The 20,172-nt window shown below is 41.5% G+C and overlaps 1 protein-coding gene across 1 annotated transcript in view; it reads left to right on the top strand.

Moving 5' to 3' along the window:
• Window positions 1-395: 395 nt before the first annotated feature.
• Window positions 396-20,172, top strand: part of LOC126181686 (protein Peter pan) — a 98,871-nt gene continuing 79,094 nt past the window's right edge. The window contains exons 1-2 of the mRNA XM_049924790.1: window positions 396-682; window positions 9,661-9,825. Of these exons, the coding sequence (XP_049780747.1) occupies window positions 662-682; window positions 9,661-9,825 (186 nt within the window). The 5' untranslated portion in view covers window positions 396-661. The remainder of the gene's footprint in view (window positions 683-9,660; window positions 9,826-20,172) is intronic.

Here is a 20,172-nt window from a genome sequence, read left to right as displayed (position 1 = left end):
TGTGTTGAGCGATGTCGGATGTTTTATCTCCTTCGTTATTTGTTGTTGGAGTTGTTGAATGATGACTGCTCGTTTCCTCTCGTTTAAATAATTCTTCCTTCCGCTCCAGTGTGCGATTTGTTGCAGCGCTCGTCGTTTGCTCGATGTCCATACTGATGTTCAGGAGAGCTGCCGCTCCCTGTAAGTCTCGATTGTGTAGCTCCACGTCGGGGGCACTGTCCGTATTTATTGTTTTTGTCCTGCTGTTTTTATTTAACGCACTCGACTTGTATGTCTTTTAATAACTTTTTCCTGCTTTTTTCACAAAGAAATGGGAGAGTAACTATTGCTCTTTACTTGTTTGCAACCAAAGATCTTCCACGAAGTATATACAAATAAAGACACGAGGATGGCAATGTAGCAGGTGATCTCTTGTTCAAAGAATATATGACTTTAGCATTGGATTGTTTAGTGTTTACTTTCATAGGCACGTGCTACGGTGTTGTGTTGATAATGTGGTTTACATGCAGCGGGAATACAAGATAGTTCGTGGAGTAGCAACTTTAGCTGTTTTCATCTGGCTGTCAAGTGCGAATTTGGGTGTAGAGTGGAAGGAAGCCCTTGTTGGAAACAACTTTTAACCTTTTTACGTTAGTATTTTCGCCTAATTTAAAGCGTCGCCATGGGAAAGAAACATAAGAAGGTGAGTAAAAGCTATTGGGCTAAGGAAATGCATTTGCCCTTTTAAAGTATTTTGTAAATATGTGTCATGTATGTACTCCTAAGTAGATTCGGAAAGTACACAGCCACGTCCCGCGGTGTTTCAAACCATATTAAGTAATTTCTGTGAACACCGAGAGTGACTCGGGAAACAGAATTAGGCATTTGCCTATTCTGATATCACATAGAATTGTATTTGTAAGGCTTACATGTTTTATTCGAAGAAACTGAAATCTTTTTAAAACGATGGGTAAGAGAATGATATGTATATACCAGATTACTGTAGTAGTGTCGTACATCGAATAAGTTCTGCACAAACAGTGGGTGACTTTTATCTTTTAAAATGTTATGACACGTTACACACCGAACACCCCCCCCCCCCCCTCCCCACACACACACACACCCCCGCGCGCGCGCGCGTTTACACATATAGACAAATATTGAATTTGCCTATTATCACCTGTTTTCTTTGGCTTACTTGCTATGGAGCTGTTTATTGGCATATGATAGAAATGTGGGCATATATTTCGTAGTTTGTATGGATGTTTGCCCTTAGATCTAGCTATGCTCATGTGAATTGCCCATCAATTTTTACACACATAGCTTTGAATGATATAAAAAATTTATAAAACTGAATACAATAAACGCAGAAAAAGATGATGAGTTATAAAAGAACCAACATTAGGAAATTGGCACACTTCGCTCTCTCCATACACCCTTATGGTTGTACGGATATTCCACAATAAAGTGGGAAGATGTATCTTGACAATTTTACAAAGTGTTTATTGTGGTATGCACCAAGAAGGAAAATGGTGAAGTAATAAGTCCAGTGGCAAGGCACAGTGTATCACATGACACTGCAGGTAATGGTGTGTTTCTGTCGTACCTGCCTGTAGTGTGCACTTGGGGTGCACATAGAACATTTAACACTGATTTTGGTGGTAGTTTAGGTATGTAAAGGGTACTTGAGCCATTGCAGTGTTCACTATATGTGGTATAATGCAGATGCGACAAGTATGATGTTGAGGAGTGACACGAAGAGTTTTCCAAGTGTAGTTTTCAAAGCAGAATCAGAAGCAGAAATGAGATCAATTTTGCAGTTACCCCAATGTTACCAGGTTATACGAGAGCTGAAGAGTGTGGTGTGGGACAGAGGCTGGCAGCACACTGGCACTGCTGCAAAGTATTTTCCATCCTTCTTTGGGGTTGACAGAAGCGTCCGATCCAACCCATGACGTAAGGGTGTTGTCGTGTGTGACGTCATGACGGCGCGGAGTTTGGTTTGAGTGTGGCTGTCTCCAGTTCTGTTTTATATTATTTTATTTACTTTTCTGATCTTTTCGTTCTATCTCGTGAGATTTTTTTAAAAATTTAAAAACACTTATTACTTATTTTAATTATCTGTTTCCTCGAATTTCTGTTTTAGTTTATTATATTTATCTTTCTGATCTCTTCGTTCTATCCCGTGAGATTTTTTTTTTTTTTTTTTGAAGACAAAAAACACTAATCAGCTACTGAAGCATCTTTATCTTCTATGGGTTGCAGGGGTTACGACCCCTGGGGAGGTGGGTGGGTATTCATGCATGGCTGTCTTCACTTACACGTTGTAGCTACGCAAGGCGTCTAAATTAGTTTATATTTAGTTTGCCCCCCACCCAAAACACCCCATTTCCCGCGCTTGTCCCGTTAGTGTCATTAGGCTTATTGTGGAAAGTGTGTGTGTTTGTTTTTGTTTCCGCCATATTTATGACGTCATGGGTCAAAGCAGACAGGTGGGATCGGACGCTTCTGTATCCCTTCTTTGCGCAAGATACATCGGGTATCACGTTCCTACCTGCACAATACTATCATAGTTGACCATAAAAGCAACAATGTTGTCTTTTGTGTGTGTGCATTATAGCTGTGGTAATAACTATTGTATGATTACCAATTGATTGTTGACATTAACAGGATCCTGTAATGTGCAGTATCAGGTTCTCTTTTTCAGGATCATAATATTTTTGTTTTTCTGTGCACTTTGCTGCTGCTTTCAGACACACTATTACATAAGCTGACAATACAGCATAATGAAACAAAGCATGGTAAATAATTAACAAGAATTACATTATTGGTTGCAGTTGTCATCTGCAACTGATCGTGGTCACCTGGGCTTTTGGTGTCACAACAACATGTGGGGAATAGATCAAATATTGTGGCATAATTGGTCCTGTAATTTCCCATTGCTATGATACCTAATCTGTAGGGGAGAATGGGGATAGTTGACTCACATTTTCATTTTTAATTTTTTTTTGTGTGTGTTTAAAACAAAACTGAAACTGTGATAACAATTTTCCCGTTAAATCCTATGTATTTAAAAAAATGAATTGGAAAATACGTAACTATGAAAAAAATGTTTAAAAAAGTGCTTTACACCATGGCTCAAGGATCCCCATGTGGGGTAACTTGAGCTCGAAAATAACACGCTTAAACCATCATTTTATTCTCAAAGCATTTATGTTTGGAATTTAATATCTCACGTTAATAACATTATAATGTTAAAAACAGGAAGTCCTTCAAAATTAGTTAAGAAAATGAAAATAGTCACATGATTGTTTTTGGTATTGATGATGGAATGTTGAAGAATCAGTTCTATTTCATCTTAACAACAACAGTGTTATCCTTCATATTGAGACCATTTAAAGTTAGTCTGCAGTTCGCCTTGCAAACTTAACTTTCGCTCCTACGTCTTCTTTATTTATAGCTTTTCCAACCAATTGCTTAACACTCCCCCCCCCTCCCTCAAATTTTACCAACAACTATTTCTGTCCACAACTAAATCATCACTGCCATTCAGAATACACTGTGCCACGGATGAGCTCGTGCTTTTTTTTTAATAATTTTCAGATTGTTTGTCAGATGATTCTGCGTAAGTTTTCATTTTGGATTTTTGTGGGAGACGCTGTGCTTTGAACTGTTTCTGTTTTCATGTAGGGCATTGTTTCCATTGACTCCCAATTTTTTACGATTTTACTCTTTTCCTACTGCCTTCATTAAGGAAGGCAAGGTTTTAGGTAAGGTCTCACAATTCATGGTGAAACAATGGCTGCACTTGGTGAGGGCTCTGAACAAATCATCAGTGTTGGACAAGGTGACAGTAGACCTAAGCCCATCCACACTGGTTTCAGTTTTCTCAGTATCTTTTCGGTTCTTTGAAGAAGCCAAAGTAGTTTCCACAGGGACATATGAATGACAGTGCCCTATCAGTTACATGTGAACTCAGAAATTCATCATCAGTGAAAGTAGTATTATTCAGGGTGAAAACACCAATAACTTGAAAGTGTTCGCAGATATTCATAGTCGTAAAAGCTAGTGGATAAGCTTTACCTACTAACAAATTATTCTGTTAAGCTTAAAGATTTTGTAAATATCTAAAGACTTTTACAAACATGTTTTTGTAATAACAATTTTATAAGACTGTTTATGTGAGAAAAGTTCTTGTCTATAGTATGTAACAACGAATTTAATTTTAGCTTAGGGGTAGTTGAGCCATGGCTCAACTCATGTATGTAACATATGTATGTAAATATTTAGACTGTTAGAGAATGAAAATAAGTTTAAAACTATCAGTTGCTAAGTTTCTTCTAGTTAAACACAAAAACTGGAAACCATTTACCTACAACAACAATGCGTGAAGAGACAGATTGCTACTTACAATGAAGAAGACATGCTAAACTGCAGGCAAGCACAATTAAGGCACTTACATAAAGCTTTTGGTCATAGCCTTCATCAGCAAAAGAGAAACACACAAGCAAGGACACCTGATGCACACTATATCACCAACTCCAGCACCTCGGGGCAGAGTTGGTGGTTATGTGCGCGTGGGGTGTGCTTGCTGTGTGTATGAATGGTGGGGTGTTCCTCTTTTTGCTGATGAAGGCTGTTCCTGTCTGCAGCTTAGCGTATCTTCTTTATGGTGAGTACCAATCTGTCTTTTCCTACATTGTTGATCTTTTCCTACATTGTTGATCTTTTCCTACATTGTTGATCTTTTCCTACATTGTTGATCTTTTCCTACATTGTTGATCTTTCCTTACATTGTTGATGTTCCTACCTGGAGTTTCCATTGTTTCAAACCATTTACCTAATTATTTACTGTTTAGATAACAAAAACAGTAATCAGACAGCACTACTTCTATCTTGCTTCAAGACAGCTGATAATTTGTCCCTTGTGAAATACTAATGAAAATTAAACAGTGATACTACCTATGGAAAAATAAATTGCTCTACTGATGAGAAAACATGACTGGCTCATGTATTCCACATGCTCAAGTGTCACGACTGCCACATGAACAACTGGCCATCAGTCAATTTGTTATTCTGGTGTACATATAAACAATAAATTTAAAAATAGGCTGTTGTCCTGTAATTTTCTGAGAACTGTTAACTTATTTTGCTGTTCAGTCAGTAAAGCATTTGACCTCTCAGGTTTTCTTAGCGTGTTTGATTAATATTGAGCTTTCGGGTGTTCAGCAGTGTAGTTGTTTGTGCATTATTGCAGCTACTCTGATTGTCTTGAATTCCAGTTATAGTAAGGAAGGACAAATATAATTATTCATGCACCCTGAACAATGTATATTCAGACCCTGTAGTACAAGTTGTTGATAGCTACATATACTAGGTGTCACAGAAGGAGTGGTCAATATCCAGTGATATGGCAGGAACTGATTTTAAGCAAAAAATTTCATATGGGCATATGCTCTATTTTGAATGGTTTCTGGTGCAGAACACAATTAATGTACATCGTTATTTATTTTCTGTATCAGTCAAAACATTGTCAGATTTACATGTGTAGAAAAGTTAGTAAACGTTACAACATAAGTTTTACAAAGTGTCAATTTAAAAATACGTATTTTTAACACATTCGTATCTAAGCATTAGTGTACATCAAATTTCCGTTTAACCAAATATAGCAACATAGAACTTAAGGAAATTCACATATTACTATCTTTCTTCCCTGGACATGTGTGTAAAATATCAGGCCAAAAGGAGAACTCAGCAACTTGGAAATAATCATTATTGTGATTAGAGGACATTTTCTTTGTCAGTCCTTAAACTACAGCTACCTTTCTTCAAGGGGATGTGGGTAGTGCCCTAAAAGATTTTGATAGAGCCTTGCCGAATGTCTCAGGACACCGGTATGGTAGTATAGTTGGCATTGGGATGGACAGAAGAATAGCGTTCTTCTTTTTTGTCCTCTGAAGGAGCTAGCCATCATGCTCCTTCTTTCAAAATTCTGGAGCTCCAGTTCGGTCATACATTCTTTTTTATTTTTATTATTTCATTTATCGTTTTATTTTTTTTTTCTGAAACCATAGATTTTCTTCTTTGCGGTGACTTCTCATTATCCTCACCTTGCTGCGCTTGTGGATGTCTGTTTTGGTTGATCTGCTATCTCTGTCAAAACGTCAACCAAATTAAACTTCTGAACATCTTAAAATTAAATTATTTGACTGTAGCTGAAATTAAATATGGATAGAAAGAAGTAAATTCATACTCTTACAGCATTGTTCAAGTAAAATTAGCATCCTTTGTATGTTTTCATGTGCATATAGTGTCACAGGTGGGACAAAAGTGAAATTAAGATATATCTATACATATATTAATAAAATATCCATGTTGGGTATATTAATACTTAGTATTTTTGGAAACTAGAACCACTTTCAGTGTATCACACCTCGAGTATGCAGTTGTACCACTTGAAGATATACTTATTCAGCATATACAAATCAGCTGTTGGGTAACCTAATGCTACAAACTGGTAATATGTGAATTTCCTTAAGTTCTATGTTGCTATATTTAATTACCATTTAATGCAGTTACAGCACACAAAAATGTTTCTTTTAAAATACGCATCTGGTTGCTACTTTTCATGGAATCACCCCTTTATAGGTGCAAGTGTAGTACATTAATTATCGTAGTAATGGTGTGAATTGTGGTGTCCGTGGAGAAAAGTAATGAATCGTTGCTTACTCTATCCTCAGAATGCATTTCTTTCAGATTTGTTTATTGCTTGCATGTGATAATACACTCCTGGAAATGGAAAAAAGAACACATTGACACCAGTGTGTCAGACCCACCATACTTGCTCCGGACACTGCGGGAGGGCTGTACAAGCAATGATCACACGCACGGCACAGCGGACACACCAGGAACCGCGGTGTTGGCCGTCGAATGGCGCTAGCTGCGCAGCATTTGTGCACCGCCGCCGTCAGTGTCAGCCAGTTTGCCGTGGCATACGGAGCTCCATCGCAGTCTTTAACACTGGTAGCATGCCGCGACAGCGTGGACGTGAACCGTATGTGCAGTTGACGGACTTTGAGCGAGGGCGTATAGTGGGCATGCGGGAGGCCGGGTGGACGTACCGCCGAATTGCTCAACACGTGGAGCGTGAGGTCTCCACAGTACATCGATGTTGTCGCCAGTGGTCGGCGGAAGGTGTACGTGCCCGTCGACCTGGGACCAGACCGCAGCGACGCACGGATGCACGCCAAGACCGTAGGATCCTATGCAGTGCCGTAGGGGACCGCACCGCCACTTCCCAGCAAATTAGGGACACTGTTGCTCCTGGGGTATCGGCGAGGACCATTCGCAACCGTCTCCATGAAGCTGGGCTACGGTCCCGCACACCGTTAGGCCGTCTTCCGCTCACGCCCCAACATCGTGCAGCCCACCTCCAGTGGTGTCGCGACAGGCGTGAATGGAGGGACGAATGGAGACGTGTCGTCTTCAGCGATGAGAGTCGCTTCTGCCTTGGTGCCAATGATGGTCGTATGCGTGTTTGGCGCCGTGCAGGTGAGCGCCACAATCAGGACTGCATACGACCGAGGCACACAGGGCCAACACCCGGCATCATGGTGTGGGGAGCGATCTCCTACACTGGCCGTACACCACTGGTGATCGTCGAGGGGACACTGAATAGTGTACGGTACATCCAAACCGTCATCGAACCCATCGTTCTACCAATCCTAGACCAGCAAGGGAACTTGCTGTTCCAACAGGACAATGCACGTCCGCATGTATCCCGTGCCACCCAACGTGCTCTAGAAGGTGTAAGTTAACTACCCTGGCCAGCAAGATCTCCGGATCTGTCCCCCATTGAGCATGTTTGGGACTGGATGAAGCGTCGTCTCACGCGGTCTGCACGTCCAGCACAAACGCTGGTCCAACTGAGGCGCCAGGTGGAAATGGCATGGCAAGCCGTTCCACAGGACTACATCCAGCATCTCTACGATCGTCTCCATGGGAGAATAGCAGCCTGCATTGCTGCGAAAGGTGGATATACACTGTACTAGTGCCGACATTGTGCATGCTCTGTTGCCTGTGTCTATGTGCCTGTGGTTCTGTCAGTGTGATCATGTGATGTATCTGACCCCAGGAATTGTCAATAAAGTTTCCCCTTCCTGGGACAATGAATTCACGGTGTTCTTATTTCAATTTCCAGGAGTGTATGTATACACACATCAAAAAAAGTTTTGCATCCCCTCAGTTCCGGAACCTGTACAAAAAGTTGGAAGAGAGATCAAGATAAACATCATTTCCGCCCTTTTTATTGCTCATGAAAACCACACATTGCATGTTGTACCACCATACAGTGAGATCTTGAGAGGTGGTGGTCCAGATTGCTGTACACACCGGTATCTCTAGCACGTTCTCATGCATTGATGCATGCCTGTATTTGTCGTTACTATCCACAAGTTTATCAAGGCACTGTTGGTCCAGATTGTCCCACTCCTCAACAGCGATTCAGTGTAGATTCCTCAGAGTGGTTGGTGGGTCACATCATCCATAAACAGCCCTTTTCAATTCATCCCATGCATGTTCTATAGGCTTCATGTCTGGAGAACATGCTGGCCATTCTAGTTGAGCGATATCATTATCCTGAAGGAAGTCATTTACAAGATGTTCACAATGGGGGCGCAAATTGTTGTCCATGAAGACTAATACTTCGCCAATATGCTGCCGGTATGGTTGCACTATCGGTCGGAGGATGGCATCCACGTATCGTACAGCCATTACGGTGCCTTCCATGACAGCCAGCGGCGTACGTCATCCCCACATAATGCTCCTCCCTCCCTTCAAAACAGCAGGGAACCTCCACCTTCCTGCACTCGCTGGACATGTGTCTAAGGCTTCAGCCTGACTACGTTTCCTCCAAACACATCTCCGACAATTGTGTGGTTGAAGGCATATGCAACACTCATCAGTGAAGAGAACGTGATGCCAATCCTGAGCGGTCCATACAGCATGTTTTTGGGGCCATCTGTATCGCGCTGCATGGTGTCATGGTTGAAAAGATGGACCTCGCCATGGACATGGGGGGTGAAGTTGTGCATCATGCAGCCTGTTGTGCACAGCTTGAGTCGCAACACGATGTCCTGTGGCTGCACGAAAAGCATTATTCAACATGGTGACGTTACTGTCAGGGTTCCTCCGAGCCATAATCTGTAGGTAGCGGTCATCCACTGCAGTAGTAGCTCTTGAGCGTCCTGAGAGAGGCATGTTGCCGACATTTCCTGCCTCTCTGTATCTCCTCCATGTCTGAACAGTATCACTTTGGTTCACTCCGAGACGCCTGGACATTTCCCTTGTTGAGAACCCTTCCTGGCACAAAGTAACTATGTGGATACAATCGAACTGCGGTATAGACCATCTAGGCATGGTTGAACTACAGACAACACGAGCCAACTGATCGGCTGTCGGACCCCCTCCGTCTAATAGGCGCTGTTCATATGTGGTTGTTTACATCTTTGGGTGGGTTTAGTGACATCTCTGAACAGTCAAAGGGACTGTGTCTGTGATGCAATATCCACAGTCAGTGTCTGTCTTCAGGAGTTCTGGGAACTGGGATGAAGCAAAACTTTTTTTTATGTGTATATTGCCATGTAACAAATAAATAGTAGTAAACTCAACAAACCGTTTCAGGGGAAATCAGTGAAAAACAATAAGGTCAACAAAGATGAACCAGAGGAATTCACAAGAGCACCTCATTCATTTATAATTCACCGTGGAATTGTTGGCAACTCCATTCTGGAGCTAGTGAAAGACTTTCGAAGAGTGATGGAGCCATTTACAGCTACTTCGTTAAAGGTAAGTAGGTAGGGTCTTTGCCATTGTGATAATCTATAGTAAGAAATTAATACTAACATTGCATTTACTTTGTGTACAGTAAAAACTAGAAAGTGGATAAAAAAAGTTTCCTTTTTATGGAATCTGGGCAGAATGAAATTATGTTTCAGTGTAATAATTTCATGTTTCACCAAATACTTACTGTAAATTTAGTTGAAACAAACACAAGTGAAAGTGTGCTTTATTCAGCCTATGTTGCATGTATTGATGTTTTTCAGATGTTTGTTGTTTCTTTATCAATGTTGACTAGCTCACCTCGAATGTTGATGTTTAAAACTTTCTCTTAACATTCCTTCTCTGACTGTGGGAGACATCTTCAGAGGTAAAATGGCGAACTGCAACCAGAACCCTAAAGAGCACTAAGTGTATAGGTTTGTAGAGGGCACCACAGTCTATCAAGTGATGTCAGCTGCGAGTTTATTGCTGGTATTGCCAACATTTTCAATTGAAAGTAATACATCGTCATTCTTACATTGCATTGTTGACATCCAAATTTTGTTAAATTGAACATGCTCCTCTTTTCTGTTAAAATGGATATGGTATTTATATACATAAGCGCATGGTAATGCGATGTTTTCGATATGAAAGTTGTCTCAGTGAATTTTATTTCATGGTCACTCTCTCGGTTAAGATGTTCCGCTATGGCCGATTTATCCATATATTGCAGGCAGCAATTCCACTTGTGTTCAACTAGATGGGTGTTAACACTTATTTTTGTGGTACCAATGTAAACCAGTCTGCAACTTCAAGGAATTTTATATACACCCAGTGTCGCCAAAGGTGTCATATGTCTTGTGCCGATCTTAAACATTGTTTCATCTTTCTGGTGGGTCTGAAAGTAGTTTCCACACTACACTTTCTCAACACTTTCCCAATGTGTGCTCAACACTGTCCCAATGTAATCTGTAATTGTACTGAAGAAAACTTGGTCCTGGGTTCTCTCCATAGGGTGAAGCACTCTATCTATCTTATTGTTAGTTTAACAATTCTTCTTTAATATCGACCATATATGTTCAATCTCATCTTTTAAGTAAGTCGATTCACAAATTTTGTGTGCTATCTACCAAGGTTTTAATCAACCTTTATTGTTTGGGGTGGTGGTTAGAATCTTTATGTAGGTAACGGTGAGTATGCATGGTGTTCTGTCTACTCCATGGCCCAGTGTCCCATCCCCTCGCTTGATAACAGACACATCCAAGAAATTCAGCTGGCCGTTATTCTCTGTACCCATACTAAATCATATTTTTGGATTGATACTGTTGAGATGTATGAGAAAGGCATCCAATTCCTCTGCACCATATGTCCATATTATGAAAGTATCATCAACATTGCATTACCATCTGACTGGACTTTTTCTGGTAGTCTGCAACACCTATTTTTTGGTTTTCCATTAACAAATTGGCAACAGCTGGACTAAGAGGACTGCCATAACCATCCCATCAATCTGTTGATAAAAATCATTAATTGAAAATAGGCCGTGGTGAAGCAGTGTCTAAATATCTACACCACAATATCTACTGGAAAAATATCAGCTGTGCATGAAATAGATTTGTTCACTGTAATCATGATAAATAATGACACAATATCAAAATTAACAAGGGTATACCTTGGCCCAGTGCATTTCTCTTAATTTTCCAATGAAATGACATGTATTTTTAATATGTCTGTCAGTTCCACTCACATAAGGTTGCAGCAATGAGGCAAGGTGTGTAGCTAATTTTTGTGTGTGGGAGAACCTATAGCACGTACACAGTAGACATCAAAGGACTCTATGGTCTGTGCACCTTGGGTAATCCATAGAGCCTAGGCGGGTACACTTCTGTTTTGCAGAGTAACTTCTTGTCGTCAGAGGAGCTTAGAGACGCTTTCACCAGACCATCAGAGATGTTTAAAATCTTCATTGTTGGGTCCTTCTGAAATTTTTTTAATGATTGGTGGGATCCAAAATATTATTGATCTTTTCATGATAGTATTCACTCCTCATCAGGACCATGGCGTTATCATTGTTTACTGTAAGAAGGATCATGCTTTTATCTGCATTGATACCCCTCAGCACCTTCCTTTTTGCCTGTGACAAATTACAGTTAGGTGGCTTACAGGTACATAAAATTCTAGCTGTTTCCATTATAGTTATGTCAGCTGACTGCTGTGGAAGCTGACTGATCCCTGCCTCGATATTTGCTATAATATCCGTGATTGTTTTAGAGCAGTCTACATCATCATCTACTTGTTAAAGTGTTTGCCCTGGTCCCCATAGCCTGTCACCAACACTCACTCACCCCTAAGTGTGCCCAGCACACTACAGTCCTCTTTTCACATTACTGCTTACGTTTGTGGCATATAAACTGACTGCATAACCATTATTAGGAATTCTTCTTCGGCTTACCTCTCAGCTTTATTTTGAATGCTGTCCAGTGAGTGAGCGGACACACTTTTCAGTGCAAGCAACAGTATTCGTCAGTCACTGCTGAAATGCTGGTTATTTTTTGGGTTTGGGTGTCATCTTATAAAATCCCCAAACGGAACATTGTACCACATTTATTTGAGGCTGCTGTGTCTTTTGGGCTCATAAAATTATACTTTCAACATTATTCCATGTGTAAGAGGCCACTGGGAAGCCAATAAAACACCTGATAATGAACAGTCTTTATTTGGGTCAATCCACCTCTACACTTTTTTGTTATGGTGTGGGTTCCTGTAGTCATGTCCTAGTTCGTGAACCACGGGCAACGTATGAGTGGCCAAGTAAGTGGTCCCGACAGACGAGATACCAGTTACTTTGGAATAAGGCAGGGCATCTCGTACATATTCTGAGTCATGGTCACCTTTGTGCTCATACGGCAAAGACTACCAAATCCACCGGTTAGTCCCTCAACCGTTAGGGATAATACCCAATGGGACTCGGGGCAAGTAAGGCTAGCAACCTGCTTCCCTGGTACCGTAAATATGATGTTGGCAACAATCAGAGCAAAATGCCTCGGACCTTTGGAGGTGACAGAGTCCCACCTCTAACTGACAAACCAGGGACTCCTAAGATACGACTTGGCAAACAAATGGTAATTAGATTGGGAGCTATTAATATCAATGGGGGCTACTCTGGGAATAAGGTAGAGCTGGCAGAGGCTGCAAGTAAGATGGGGCTGGACGTTTTAGCTGTTAGTGACATTCGGGTAAGGGGTGAGAAAGAAGAGGAAGTGGGAGAATACAAGGTCTACCTGTCAGGAGTCAGAGCAGGAATAGCACAATGGGGTGTAGGGCTTTACATCAGGAAAGAAATGGGACCCAGCGTAGTTGCAATAAGGTATGTAAACGAATGACTGATGTGGATAGATTTGACAGTGTCTAGCAAGAAAATTAGGATTGTGTCAGTATATTCGCATTGTGAAGGGACAGATCAAGATAAGATAGATAGTTTTTATGAGGCACTCAGTGATGTAGTTGTTAGAGTAAAGGACAAGGACAGTGTTCTGCTCATGGGTGATTTTAACGCCAGGATTGGAAATCGAACGGAAGGGTATGAAAAGGTTATGGGTAAATTTGGAGAGGATATGGAGGCCAACAGGAACGGGAAACAACTCTTGGATTTCTGTGCCAGTATGGGCTTAGTAATCACAAACTCCTTTTTTAAACATAAGAACATTCACCGGTATACTTGGGAAGGCAGGGGAACCAGATCTGTCATTGACTATATAACAACAGATCAGGAATTCAGGAAGGCTGTGAGGGACACACGTGTATTCAGGGGATTCTTTGATGACACTGATCATTATTTAATCTGCAGTGAAATTGGGATTGTGAGGCTGAAAGTGCAGGAGGTCAGGTCCATATGTAGGAGGATAAGAGTGGAGAAACTTCAGGATAAGGAAATCAGGCACAAGCACATAACAGCGATCTCAGAAAGGTACCAGTTAGTTGAATGTAGTCAATTACAGTCATTGGAAAAGGAATGGACAAGGTACAGGGACGCAGTACTAGAAGTGGCTAAAGAATGTCTTGGAACAGTAGTGTGTAAAAGTAGGATGAAGCAAACAGCTTGGTGGAATGACACAGTCAAGGCAGCCTGTAAAAGGAAAAAGAAGGCGTATCAAAAATGTCTACATACTAGAACTCAGGTAGACGGGGAAAGTTATGTTGAAGAAAGAAACAAAGCCAAACAATAATTGCAGCATCCAAGAAGAAATCTTGGGAAGACTTTGGAAACAGGTTGGAGACTATGGGTCAAGCTGCTGGAAAACCATTCTGGAGTGTAATTAGCAGTCTTCGAAAGGGAGGTAAGAAGGAAATGACAAGTATTTTGAACAGGTCAGGAAAACTGCTGGTGAATCCTGTGGATGCGTTGGGCAGATGGAGGGAATATTTTGAAGAGTTGCTCAATGTAGGTGAAAATACGATCAGTAATGTTTCAGATTTCGAGGTAGAATGGGATAGGAATGACGATGGAAATAGGATCACAATTGAGGAAGTGGAGAAAATGGTCAATAGATTGCAGTGCAATAAAGCAGCTGGGGTGGATGAAAGTAAGTCGGAACTCATCAAATACAGTGGAATGCCAGGTCTTAAATGGCTACACAGGATAATTGGAATGGCCTGGGAGTCGAGATAGGTTCCATCAGACTGGACAAAAGTAGTAATCACACCAATCTTTAAACATGGAAACAGAAAAGATTGTAACAACTACAGAGGTATCTCTTTAATCAGCGTTGTGGGTAAAATCTTCTCAGGTATTGTTGAAAGGAAAGTGCGAGTATTAGTTGAGGACCAATTGGATGAAAATCAGTGTGGGTTTAGGCCTCTTAGAGGTTGTCAGGATCAGATCTTTAGCTTACGGCAAATAATGGAGAAGTGTTATGAGTGGAACAGGGAATTGTATCTATGCTTTATAGATCTAGAAAAGGCATATGACCGGGTTCCTAGGAGGAAGTTGTTGTCTGTTCTACGAGATTCTGGAATAGCAGGCAAACTTTTGCAAGCAATTAAAGGTCTTTACATGGATAGTCAGGCAGCAGTTAGAGTTGACGGTAAATTGAGTTCATGGTTCAGAGTAGTCTCAGGGGTAAGACAAGGCTGCAACGTGTCTCCACTGTTGTTCATATTATTTATGGATCATATGTTGAAAACAATAGACTGGCTGGGTGAGATTAAGATATGTGAACACAAAATAAGCAGTCTTGTGTATGGGGATGACTTAGTTGTGATGGCAGATTCGATTGAAAGTTTGCAAAGTAATATTTCAGAGCTAGATCAGAAATGTAAGGACTATGATAAGAAGATTAGCATCTCCAAAACGAAAGTAATGTCAGTGGGAAAGAAATATACACGGATTGAGTGCCAAATAGGAGGAACAAAGTTAGAACAGGTGGACGGTTTCAAGTACTTAGGATACATATTCTCACAGGATGGCAACATAGTGAAAGAACTGGAAGCGAGGTGTAGCAAAGGTAATGCAGTGAGCACTCGGCTACGATCTACTCTCTTCTGCAAGAAGAAAGTCAGTACCAAGACTAAGTTATCTGTGCACCGTTCAATCTTTCGACCAACTTCGTTGTATGGGAGCGAAAGCTGGGTGGATTCAGGTTACCTTATCAACAAGGTTGAGGTTACAGATATGAAAGTAGCTAGGATGATTACAGGTACTAGTAGATGGGAAAAATGGCAGGAGGGTGTCCACAATGAGGAAATCAAAGATAAACTGAGAATGAACTCTATAGATGTAGCAGTCAGGGCGAACAGGCTTAGATGGTGGGGTCATGTTACACACATGGGAGAAGCAAGGTTACCCAAGAGACTCATGGGTGCAGCAGTAGAGGGTAGGAGGAGTCGGGGAAGACCAAGGAGAAGGTACCTGGATTCGGTTAAGAATGATTTTGAAGTAATAGGTTTAACATCAGAAGAGGCAACAATGTTAGCACTGAATAGGGGATTGTGGAGGAATTTTATAAGGGGGCTATGCTCCAGACTGAACGCTGAAAGGCATAATCAGTCTTAAATGACGACGATGATGATAAAAAGTAGACTACGTGTTAATCTAGGTTTCTTGACATTAGTTGCGGGATGCTCTTTAACAAAGATTGTTCCTAGAAGAGGCAGGTAACATTTTACTTAATTCCAACATAAAACTTGTGAAATAATTGTGATGTTAAACACCATTACCAAATGGAACAGGAAAAGTGGAAGTGATAGTTATACACAAAATGCCCTCAACTATACACCATAAGATGACCTGTGGTGTATAAATGCTCATGTCTCTTCGAAGTCTGTCAAAGAAATATTTGCAATATCATTCCTGATCCTTCTTTATCTAAAAAAACTGCATTTAAACAGTTTGATGAATGGACAGATATGTAAATGGTAATGTGTGTTGAAATGCTGGCATGCCGTAGAAATATAGAAATGGTTGTGAACATCTAAACATGAAAGATGAGACTTCTTAACTCCACCGAACGTGTATTTGTTGTCCTGTGTTAGTGCATGACTTTTTCTTGGCCTTGATGCCGTCACAAGTTTCATCCAAATTGATCTTGTTGGCTGATAAAGTAGTGTGCTAAGTAAATGTTATAGTATTCCACTGTAAGTGCAAACAGTGCAGCTCCTTTGCAGGCATAAAGAAAATGATATACAGAAATAGTTGGAACTCTGGAAGGAAGTTATGCTGTTGTGTATGGACTCAAACAGGTCCTGTGTTGAAGGTGACCACTTCTAATTGAACATATTTGCTAAGTACAGAAATTTGCAGTAGTCTCATTTCATTTGTGTCACTGGTGGTCGTAAATGACATTTTCTGATGGCAGAATGCAAGTGTGTATAGTAAACTGCTTTTCCGCTGCTACCGAGGTGATCTTAACAAAGTATGAGGACACAGTTGAAGGTCAGTAAATAGTCGGGCACTAATAAAGCACTAGAAATAGTTACTTAGAATGTGAGGAGTCTCATTTCGTCTTTGTAAGACATTGTACATATTTCTACGAATCACTGTAATGTTGTGACCACTTTCTAACACCCTGGAAACTGTAGTCGCATTGTGAGCAGGAGGCCAAGCGCGGGGTGTGGGTGAGGCATCAGTGATACAGTAATATGTGAAATAACATTTGTTAATTTATTGAGTTTACAGAGTTAAGCATCTTCAGGGTGGTGGGCTGTGGCCAGATGCAAGTGCACATACTGCAAAGAAGTGCTGATGTCATCCGAACGAGATGTGACATTGCTCTGCGGGTCAGTGAGCATGGTCATTTGCTGTGTTGGTGGCAGCAGACCTGTGACACAGTGGGACTCCAACCTGAGCACTTTCGAAAACAATGTTTGCTGTTGTGAAGATGAGGCTGTGGCCATACACTATAGATTGACTAAGATTGCAGCAGTTGTTCTCGGTTTGACCCGGAAGCTGTGCGAACAGGCTATGTCTTGTCAGTGTGGAGATGATAGCTTGCAGACCATCCACGATGACCCATAGCAGAGGAGGGCTGGCTATACAACAGTCTTCTCGTTCAAGATGACCCAGTAGACAGCAATAGCAGAGCAGGAGTTGTAGTATCCATCAGGCTGACTGCACCTTGGTATTTAAGTCAGCAAGCAGGAAGCAAGTAGGTCATAATCTATCAGCTTGCAGTTTCACTGAAGCTCAGTAGACTGTCGTTTTCTCTGGTTCTAGCAACACGGACGGAATGGTAGCATGACTGAATGTGTGTATGTGTTCCAAAGCCTCATTATTTAAAGTGCTGAGCCTGCACTTGTGATGCAGTGGCTCTGGGTATATGTGCAATTTTGCCCTCATTTTTTGGTCCCATCAGTGCTCCTTCCTTTGCTATGGTAATTCAGTAATTACTATGGTCGCTGAGCTCGAGTCTTCATGCCTACATTTGACTTTTGCAGTGGCCCTCTGGTCTTGAAGTTGCATTGTGTTATTTCACAGTACCTTGTTTGTAGCACTGCAGTGCTTACGTTAGTGCTTGCTCACACTGAGATTGTGTGGAATGCTCATCACATCTTGCCCTGACATCTGTTACATGAACAGTGTGCCTTGTTGACATTCGACTGGCAAGCCAGCCCAGAGCTTTCAAAAAATTAAAAATGTACAATAAAATTTTTCTGTTGATAACATCCCTCCCATTGCCTATCCTCTGCTCACAGTTGAACATTGAGCATGTAGTACCAACTTTTTTGCTCGTGAGAGCTGCCTTAAGTGGACTGTCTTGTTATAACTAATTCTGTGTCATTATTCTTAAGTTTCAGTTTACTGAACCCTTTTTACTGTTATTCTACATTATCTTTATTTACGTTTTAACAAGTTACAGCAAGTTTATGGTTTTCTTTTTTTCTATCATGTGTTTTTTTTAACCTGCTGTTTTGACTTATCATCTGCAACTTTGTCTTTGAAACAAAAGATTCCCATACATTTTCCCAAAATAAACAGCTGATTACACACAGTTTAGTTCCTTGCGTCTATGCCTTGCTTGCAGCTTCTCCTTTGGCTGAAACAATGTCTCCTCAATTTTGACAGTTCTTTTGAGAACAATTACACGACATTTCCTCTCTACCACATTCCCTATATCATTACAAGTTTTGGGAAATTGACCCAGATTGTCAGCACATGTTCCTGAAAGGATTCAGTGTTGTCACATGATCTTTACCTACAGTCATTTTTTTTCTACTCCTTCACTTCCTCCCTCATCCCTATGGTGAAGGTGGTGCACCCCTTCTGATAATAAATCTGCATCCTTCGAAAACAAATGTGTCTGTACTGCTTCATTATCCGCAACTAACATCACCGATAGTTTGCTGTGCATTCGCCATAGTATCTATCTGTAAATCACCATCTGCTGTTCCACTCTGCACGATGAAAAAATTAGTGGCATGTGTAATTCCCTGTAAATCTGGCGCAGACTCCACAGCCTCGAAACAACCATCATTATCACCCAGTGGTACCACTGCACCTGTATCAGTTTCACCTGTGTTGCTACTCACACACACACACACACACACACACACACACACACACACACACACACACACACACACATTTGTTCCCATACAGCACAAACTTATTTCTTTTGGCATTTCAGATAGTTCTGTATTTTCTCAAGACATTGGAGCTGACACTATTACATTACTTTCTGTTACTTCCACAATGCTAATAGTTTCTGTATCAAGTAAACTTACAGGAGCTTCCACAACCTTTGATTCACCATACCTGTTCACATTGTCTACAATCATGCAAGCACCTTTCAACGTTGATTCCTCTTGCTTCCACCTTTCTGCTTTCTCTCCATCCCTTCTTTCCATCCCCCCCCCCCCCCCCCCCCCCCAAGGGGCTTGTCACTCTTTGGCAGGTTTGTGCTTGGCTACAACAGGGTCCCAGCCTTTGCAGCATCTTTTCCCTTCTGTGCTGCATGTCTCACCTCTTGCTATTCTTTTTCCCCTCCCTTGCGGAACATGTCTGGGGTGTTATTGGGAATGTTCCACATGGTGTGTTGCTGACATAAGTACAGTCTCACCACTGTTTTCCGTTCCCTTTTCCTTTCCTTGTCTCCCTTCTCCTCTTCTTCCTCCGCTTCGGCGTTTGAGGTTCCTCTTTTTTTCTCCATCCCTGTGCACTCCTGAAGGCTGACCCATGTGTCAGACACGTAACAGGTTACTGGGTAACGTGTAATTCCCAGCCCCCGCTCGACAGGTTGGGTTCGCACATACCCCCTGGTGTAGGCCAGGTCCAGGGAGGGGTGAGTGCCTGAGCTGCAACCTTCCCAAATTTCTGATTGGTCCCTCTGTTAGGTGTTCGAGAGGTGTGGCCTCAGGTGTGAACAATCACCTAAGGTAGGTGTGCCCCCTTGTGAAAGGGGCCCCCAGTTAGAAGGAGCGTGCCATCGGAGACGCTAGCAATGATGGGGGATTTTCCTGCAATGAGTCGATAACCTTCACAATCAACGTCTACAAAACGTAAATGTAATGAGGCTAATGATTCAAAGACCCTTCCTGCTGCACCTCTGTTCCTTGTGGTCTCGCATACTGAAGACAATCAGTCCTTCGCCATGGTAAATCCGTTTATTATTTAGAAAGGTGTTGATACAATTGCTGGCCCTGTGGAATCCTGCTCTCATTTACAGAATGGCACTTTGCTTTTTGACACTACTTTTGATTCTCAAGCATGACAACTGCTTGCTGCCTCACTTCTCCACACCTACCCTGTTCATGTCAAGGCCCATAGAACTTTTAATTCTTCCTGTGGTGTTATTTACACTAGGCTGCTTGATGGTCTAACCGAGGCCGAAAGCCAATCTTACCTCTCTCATCAAGGTGTCATTGCCATCCATTGTGTAA

This window comes from Schistocerca cancellata, chromosome 1, assembly GCF_023864275.1.
Source record: "Schistocerca cancellata isolate TAMUIC-IGC-003103 chromosome 1, iqSchCanc2.1, whole genome shotgun sequence".
NCBI lineage: Eukaryota > Metazoa > Arthropoda > Insecta > Orthoptera > Acrididae > Schistocerca > Schistocerca cancellata.
This window is presented reverse-complemented; position numbering and strand designations above follow the sequence as displayed.